At 43.6% G+C, this 8808-nt stretch overlaps 1 protein-coding gene across 1 annotated transcript; it reads left to right on the top strand.

Moving 5' to 3' along the window:
* The first annotated feature begins 823 nt into the window (after positions 1 to 823).
* On the top strand, positions 824 to 3425 carry LOC139070667 (SCAN domain-containing protein 3-like). The gene is made up of 2 exons (XM_070553336.1): positions 824 to 1211; positions 1278 to 3425. Exon 2 carries the CDS (start codon positions 1702 to 1704, stop codon positions 3184 to 3186), a length of 1485 nt encoding a protein of 494 aa, XP_070409437.1. The 5' UTR covers positions 824 to 1211; positions 1278 to 1701; the 3' UTR covers positions 3187 to 3425.
* The last annotated feature ends 5383 nt before the right edge of the window (positions 3426 to 8808 follow it).

Here is an 8808-nt window from a genome sequence, read left to right as displayed (position 1 = left end):
GTCATCTGGCTTTTGAACTTTATCATTATGCACGACCTTTGAGCCTAGCCATGCCTGATACCCAGGATGAGAATTATTAACACTGTTTGGGTTATCAAAAATATTGTCATCAGATGAGTCATGTGGGCAGTCACAATCTAGATGTCCTTTCTTACAGCATTGCCAGTAAACATCTCTGCCATTTTGGAGGCCTCTTTCTTTGCCTCTCTGCCTGTGGTTTCGTCTGCCTTTTGGTGCAAAACGTGACTGATATCCTGTATATGCCAGAGTGTTATCTGAGCTAAAGAATGTGTTGTTTTTACAGGTCGAGGTTATGTTTCTCATGGCATGTGTAGCTTGATCTTCTGCGTCGGCAACTGAGCCTCTTGGTCTATGAACCCAATATTTCTCTACAAACTTATAAACTGGGGGAAGCAAACTGTCCAGAAATGCCTTTTTTAACCCCTGCTGATAAGCTTCTCTCTCATCAGCACTAAAAGGGATGCCTGAGTTGTACTTGAAAACAGGCTCCAACCTGCTTAAAAATCTGATGGAGTTTCATTAGGTTTCTGCTTAACTTCACTAATTCTACCACAATAAGCAGTTTTTCTGAAGGCTACTTTTAATCTGTCCAGTAAACCATCTCTTTGGGTAGTCAGATTCGCAGATCCAGCAGGTAACGGCCTCCCTTCTGCGTCAAAACCTGTATAACTTCCTGCTACTCTGCCCCAACGGTGCCCTAAAGCAGTTTGGACAACTTTCATGATTTCTAACCCGTTCAGACCAAAGCTGTTTCTCAACTCATGTAAATCAGAGCAGAATTGTTCTACATCAGAGATCACTAATAGGCGGACCTGGGTCCGGATCCGGACCGAAATGCTGTCTGGTGTGGACCCGAGCCTAATGCCAAAATAAAGTTCGCCTAATTTTATAACCGCTTCTGGCCGGTGCAGCTATTCCATTCTTTACGGTAGTATTCTAGCATCCACGAACACCCACAGGCCAATTGTGTGCGAGTTTAGTCAGACCACGTGACACCAACAAGCCAATAACATGTTTTATTCCTGCCAGAAAATACAGGCGATACGTAGCGAAAATAAACGGTTCAGACGCCGGAGAGAAGGAGAGCAGCGAAGAGCAGAAATTCGAACAGAGAAAACGAGAGATTCAGGCGGAGAGCGGTGGAAAGAAGGAGACATTCAGGCTAAGAGCAGCGACAAGGAGAGATTCAGGTGTAAAGGAGGAGGAATTCAGGCAGAGAAAAGGAAAGCGGCGACAGGCGACAAGGAGAGATTCAGGCGGGTGAGACGGAGAGAAGTAGAGAAAGCAGAAATGGCAGCCTCTAAAAAACGGAAAGTGGACAGCGAAAATAGAGCATTTAATTCAGAATGGACAGAGTCATTTCTCTTTGTTCTTCCCACTGGTGGCACAAAACCTGTTTGTCTCATATGTTCAGAAACAGTGGCACTTATTAAATAAAAGTGGCAATGTGAAACGCCATTATGAGACAAAACACAAATGTTTTGAAGAAACATATCCCTCAGATCAGAAGTAAGATCAGAGAAAATACGTAGTCTCAAAGCCCAATATGAACAGTCCACCAGGATCCTGAGCCACACGTTCACTGCTCAGCAACGAGCCCATGAGAGTTCCCTCAGAGTTTCTTGGATTTTGGGTCAGCACAAAAAACCATTTACTGATGGAGAGGTTGTCAAAGAGTGTATGACAGCAGTTGCTGAAACACTGTTTGAAGGAAAAGAAAAACAAGAAGTTTGTGAAAAAATAAAGCAAATCCCCATATCAGCATCATCTGCTACAAAGAAAAGTGAAATACTGACTCAGGATGTTGTAGCCCAGCTAGATGAAGCCATACAGAAGGCACCATGTGTAGGTTTGGCTGTGGATGAGTCCACTGACGTGTGTGATAATGCTCAGCTGTTGGTTTATGTGAGGTTTTATTACGCAGAGCAGAAAGCATTCTATGAAGACCTGCTGGGTATTACTCCTCTTCAGACCAGCACAACAGGAGAGGACATCTACCTGGCCATTATGGAGATGTTGGCAAATAGAGGAATTGAGCCTTCAAAAGTGATTTCAATAACTACAGATGGATTCCCTGCTATGATAGGGAGAGAAAAGGGAGCTGTAACAAGAATGAAGAAAGACAACCCTGACCTCTTAACCTACCATTGCATTATTCATCAATCTGTCCTCTGTGCCTCCCTGTCAGATGAGCATGCTGGGGTGATGACTTCAGTGATGAAAATGATCAACTTTCTTATAGCGTCCTCTTCCTACCAGCATCGCATGCTTAGAGAATTCCTCAAAGAAGTTGATGCCAATGCTGATGATCTTCTGCTGCACAACAATGTGAGATGGCTCAGCAAAGGCAGAGTTTTAGCAGGCTTTTGGGCCATTAGGAGGGAAGTAGCATCTTTTTTGGCAGAGCTAAAACATCATAAGGCAACACAGTTTTCTACATTTCTAGAAAATGAGAAGCAGATGGACAATGTTGCCTTTTTCGTTGATATAACTTCACATCTAAACGAACTGAACTTGAGGCTACAGGGCAAGGACAATTCCATTTGTGAACTAATGACAGCTGTCCGTGCCTTTCAGAGAAAACTTGAAATGTTCAAGGAAGACTTGCAGGAAGACTGTGTCCACTTCCCAGCAGTGCAGGAACAGGTTCAGGGACAGCGAGATGTCTCGTCGTTTGTTGTCTTCATTGATAAACTTATTGCTAACTTCAGCAATCGTTTTGATAGCTTCAGCATTGGCCAGCAGCTCACCATGTTCATTCAGAACCCATTCCTCATCACAGATGTCAGGAGCTTCTCAAAGGAAGCCACACAGCATTTTAAATGGGTCAATGCCAGGGATCTTCAGATGGAGTTACTTGACCTCCAAGCAAACGTGGCCATGAAAGAACTGTCTGCCAGGACTGACCCTTCCTCATTCTGGCTCCAAATGGTTCCTGAGACAGCTTTCTCACATCTAAAGAAAGTAGCCTTGTACATCCTGACCATGTTTGGTTCCACCCACAACTGTGAGGCAGTGTTCGCCACAATGAACATTATAAAAAACAAATATCGTTCCAGGCTCACCAATGAGCATCTCCACACATGCATGAGGATGGCTCTGTCTCCATTCAAGCCCAGATTCAAAATGTTGGCAGGACAAGCAAGAGCTCACTTCTCTCACTAAGTAAAAATGTGGAAAACATTAACCTAAATATATGTTCAGTTATTACATGTGTGCAGAGTCACATTTTTTAAAATCATGTTAAGACTTTTTAGTTCGCACGTGAAGAGGAAAAATGTAAAAAATTAAGCTTTTTCTACATTTATTCTGAAGTTAGTAGTTTGTGAAGATTCAGTTGCCATGTGTTATTTTCTTGTTGACACTTTTTTCTACTTTTATTTAGTAAATGAGAGAGCATTCCAAATAAATCATTTACATGTTCAACACTTTAAGTGACAATGTCATAAGTATTTGAATTACACTGAAGTATTTCTGATTTGATATGCAAATTAATAATGCAGATGTTGATAAAACTGCTAGGATACTTAAATACATGTCACACTATTGTAGGTCGGACATAATGATCTTTCGGACCTTGGGCTAAAAAAATTCTTTCTGACTGGACCTTTTTAAATAGTATTTGTATACCCCTGTTCTACATCATCACTATATGGGGTCAAGCCTTTGGCTGCTTGCTCTGTGTCACTCTGAGTCCAAGGTCGATAAACGGATATTGTGGAGTTTGTCACATTGAGGATCGGATGGCGGCGGACCGTGTGTGGTGGAGCAGATCAGGAGGCAGGAATGCAGGCACGGATAAAAATGGTTTTAATGGCAGAGAGGAAACGACAGAACAAAACAACGCTGACAACAAACAATGATCTGACAAAGACTCAAACAAGACGGGAGGTATAAATACTCAGGGAAACATCAGGAATACCTGGGCGGGTAAACAAGGGGCAGGTGAAACCAATAGGGACTAATAAAGGGCAGGGGAGAGACACAGTCAGGGAGGCAGGAGCAGATTGTGACAGGGTTATTGTCCCCTCCTACACCAAATCTAGGATTGGCTACTTGAACCAGGGGATAAACCCCTGCTGCTGGGGCCTCATCTTTAATTTGGTCTGTGTTTAACTTTTCATCCTTGTTTCTAGTTGTGTAGCCTTCAGGCCTTAATTGTTTTTCCTGCAAAGCCCTGAGCTCAGCAATTTTTGGTTTAGTGACAGGCTGTAAATTAGCCACTGCTGTGCTCGCATGCAAGGTGGACAGAGGCTGGTCTCCGGCCTCAGCAACAGTCTCCCCTACCCCAGGTCTGGGTGAGGTGGTGGCTGTGGCTTCTGTTCTCTGAAAGACCGTTTCATCATCTACACTGACTATGCCTGGCTTCTTCTCTGCTCTTTTTTCTCCACCCTTTTCTTCCTCTCTGCCTCCCTCCTAGTGCATTCATTCAACCAAGACTCAGAAAATTCATACTGCAATTTTCTCTCCTTCTTTTTCTTGTTCCTCTCCCTCACAATTTCAACCTTAAGATTACTTTGCAAGTGCAACATGTCAGTTGTTATCAAATTACCAGAAAAACCATGTTCTTCGATCCATCTCCTGATAATTTCCTCATTTCCTGGATGTTTATTTTCCATAAATGCACTATCTTTACTCAAAGGTCTTTGTGAGGCTTCATTTCCCATTTTTAAATATTACACCATCTTCCTTCGGTATGAGATCAGATTTAGGCTTACGAATCTGCCCTTCAACTGTAATCTAACACACTGAGATCCGATTTACAGCGTGTCCGCCAACCTGTTTAAAAATCTGACCACCGATACGTCAGACGGATATATAAATGAGTTGTGATATCCTTCTTTCTACAAGGATAAGGCAAGTCCAGGCACACTCTCACTCATTCAAACAACAGTTAAAGCAGACAACATGAAACAAACAACAAAAAGATAACTAGAGTGACGTTTCTATTTCTCCGGCTAAAACGCTCAAAAAACCAAGCCAAATACAGACAGCATTCAGAGAATCTGTCAAAAACCAACCTAGTCAAGGCGGACGTCACCACTTTACTATCTCATAGTTACCACACCGGTCTACTTTATTTCTTACACCAGAGTTGCATTTCTAATTTCGGCTAAAATGCAGAAAACCAGCCAAATACAGACAGCACTAAGAGAATCTGTCAAAACCATCCTAGTCAAGGCAGACGTCACCACTTTACTATCTCATAGTTACCACACCGGTCTACTTTATTTCTTACACCAGAGTTGCATTTCTAATTTAGGCTAAAATGCAGAAAACCAGCCAAATACAGACAGCACTAAGAGAATCTGTCAAAACCATCCTATTCAAGGCGGACGTCACCACTTTGGTCTCTGGTCACCTATGATTTCTCTCGGTACCACAAAACAAACAACAACCTACTTGTCTCACCAGATATCTTTGCGCAGGCCTTGAGTTCGCGAATCCGTATGGTTCCCTGCAGCGATGACAAGATCCAGCGAAAGCCAGAACTGGAGGATTTTGGAGGTGTCACGACAGGTGTCCGGCGGTGGTTGTTGGCGTCAAAAGGAAACCCGGGACCCCGGCTCGAATAACCAAATAATGTCAAGTATTTTATCAACAACCCAGTGCCTGCAACCAGAGAAAAATAAACAAATGACAGACAAGAATACAGATTGCAATGAGGAAGCAGAAGCAACAAGGCGACTGCCCCGAGCTCTTGAATTCTCAGTTTATTTATAACATGAGGTAAGGAAATGTGTGTATGTGTGGCAGGGCCGGCTCTAGGTAATTTGGTGTCCAAGGCAAGAGTGCCCATTGCCCCCCCCCCACCCCTCCCCCGTGCCTGCACGCCTCTCACCCAAGTCCACCCACCACACACTGGAAAAAGCAACCCCACAATTTTTCCTTAATTGCTAATTTTTTATTTTCATTATTCACACAACAACTATTTAAAGGCAACCGCCTGAAGAATAAAAGTAAGCTGGAAGAAAAGTACCCTGAGAATATTAAAATATCCAACTCAAAATGTCATGCAATTGTCATTGGGGGGATGCAAAATCAAAAGCAGCATTAAACTGTGCAATCAAAAGTAAAACTCAAATATCAAAGTGTTATAAAGAAAGTTCTACTTTCCATTTTGTTCAGTGTTGTTATAAATAAAACTTTAAAACATATCACAGTGGACAATCAAAAGATTCTTACACAACAGAGAAGCACTAAAATCTCACCTCAAGGAAAATGAGTTATAGTGCTGTCATTTTAGGTTTGTGCCAAGATGGAAAATATTGTGGGTTATTTCCACAAAAAGATAATCTCAAACACCAAAACTTCACTATCATTTCCAGTGTTATTCAAAAAGTCTACATACCTCTGCTTTGGGCCCGTTTTTTTTTCTTCCTCCTTCCGTCGCTTTTGGAATGCTGATCTCGATGGCTTGGGTCTTCTTTTCATCGTGAAATATATCAAATGTTTAAACGCGATGACAACACGATGTCCTTCTACAGCGCCAACCACGCATGTGATCTACGGCACCCTTAAGGTCAAAAGCATCGGAGAGGACCGGGAGCTCTTCATGCAGTGTGTGGTACCTTTCGTTGCAAGGTACGGCACACAAACTCACTCCACATTGACTGCACCGAAACTTTGTCTGGCGACGGCCTTTTGGGCGGGTGCGATCTGAGCACACAACACAGTCTGGACGATCGTCTGCATTGCGGCGCCAGTGTCGTTCAGTGAGCCTCTGTGGCACTTCTCCCAGCTGCATTGAAGGTCTTCCTCCTTTTTTGTTTTCCTTCCTGGAGTAGCCTTCAAGTAAGGAAGTCACTATTTGCTGAATGAAGACCTTCAGGGATTTGTGTGGACCAGGAACACTCCTGGTGTAAATAATGTTGGCATTCATCACACAAATGCTAAGAAGAGCATTGAAAATGTGGTTGTACCATTTTCCTGAGCAGTATGGAAAGAGGTACGTTTTCATTCGCTGATCAGCCCTATCTACTCCTCCCATAAATGAGTTGTAGCTGTCAGCACACACTGGTTTCTCTATTTCTCGAAACCCAGTCAAGTTTTCCCTTGTGCGGATGCGTTTTTTGTGCATGTGTTGCCATGAATGGTGGACAGCAGAGTGAGACGCTTTGTGTCATGCCATGCACATGCCAGCAGCTTATCATTTTGCATGAACACGGGAACATCTCCCCTTCTCAATGGCAACTGGGCTGGTTTCAGGCCACTTGGCATCCCTCACCTGTTGCAGTTTACAGTGCCACACATACCAATTTCGTTAGCTGCCAGCTCACGAGCTATGGCTGGTGAAGTATAATAGCTGTCCATATACACCTCATGCCCTTTCCCTGTATATGGGGCCAGCAGCTGACAAACAATGTAATGTGTGGCACCTACATTTTCGTCATCATTTGCACTTTGTCCAGTGTAGAGGTACCACTGCAAAATGCTCTTTTTGGGAAGAGCAGAAAGCAGGGCATTACAGTACTCTGGTGATTAAAGCATGCATCGGCGTCTCCGTATTGGCCCGAGAGAGGATGGGGCGGACTCTGGTAATGTTCTTTAGATGACACAAACCGATTTTAGTAATATTTCAAAGTGATGAATAAAAGTCAGCTCAGAGTGAAGCCACGCCCAGAGATGGATTAAAAGGCAGAGACTGTAGTTTTGGTAAAAGTTTCTCTCTCTGGGCCTCAGCCTGATGCTGCTGTCAGTCATTGCGGGAATATGTAGGTGTGGAAAAACAATTTAATATTCTCTCCTCTGCCTGAGCTGATGGTGACGTGTGGCGTGCCTAGCTGCAATGATCCGCCTTTTGCGCAAAATGTTGCCCTTCATAGAACGCGTGTCAGACCGTGCATGACTGATGTTTGAGGACAAACAGATTTTTTTTTCTGAAATCTCTGAGATTTCGTCTAATGAATACCCGGATAATTTACCGGTATGCACTGTACCCTAGAAAAAAGTGCGGGTATGCTGAAAGGTCATAATTAGAAGTGGCGGTGGTACTGGTACCGGCCCAAAGCACTGATCTCTGTCCCTAAAGGATATGAGTCTGATGATCTGATTATCAGAACCTGATCATCATGATCCGTTCCTGACAGCCGCTGTTGGGCAAGGTGAGTAACCCCAGCCCACATTCCCCATGTACGGGTCATTGGTTGCATGCATAATCTCACTATGAATTTTGGTTCAAGCCTTGGCAGAAGCACCCTTCACATTCTTACTAACAATGCTCTGTCAACAGTGTAGGCTTTAAAAAACATACAAATTAACCCATCAAAATACGATCAGAGTGGCACTTGTACAATTATACACGTCATGCCTATTACATGCCAAAAAAATAAACATGCCCACTTTCAAATGAAGCACACTCCTCTTGTTTTGACATGTCCTTTCTTGTGCTTGCTCCCTATAATTCCGTTTGGGTGCCATCTAACCAGGTCCGTATGGATCTACCTGCAGTCAGCACTTCACTGATTGGTCAGATGCTTCTGCTATCAGTCGGAAACAAGCACAATTTCGGATATCTCGTCTATTTTGTCCCTTCTTGTATGGACTGAAGGTGCTGTACGTGCAGCGCCTCACAGCCCTGATGCACTTTGTGTGCAAAATCTGGCCCCTCATGGAGCGGGAGTCCGGCGTGTCAGGAGAAGCGGCGCTGGGTGTTACGCTTTACCTTCTTCAGGGAGGGGAAACCAGGGAGGCAAGAAGGAACTTGTGTAAAGAAAACAAATTTATTAAAACATTAGACCGTCACCTTATCGTGGTGGAGGAGTTTGAGTGCCCTAATGATCCTAG

Source organism: Nothobranchius furzeri, chromosome 7, assembly GCF_043380555.1.
Source record: "Nothobranchius furzeri strain GRZ-AD chromosome 7, NfurGRZ-RIMD1, whole genome shotgun sequence".
Taxonomy (NCBI): Eukaryota; Metazoa; Chordata; class Actinopteri; order Cyprinodontiformes; family Nothobranchiidae; genus Nothobranchius; species Nothobranchius furzeri.
This window is presented reverse-complemented; position numbering and strand designations above follow the sequence as displayed.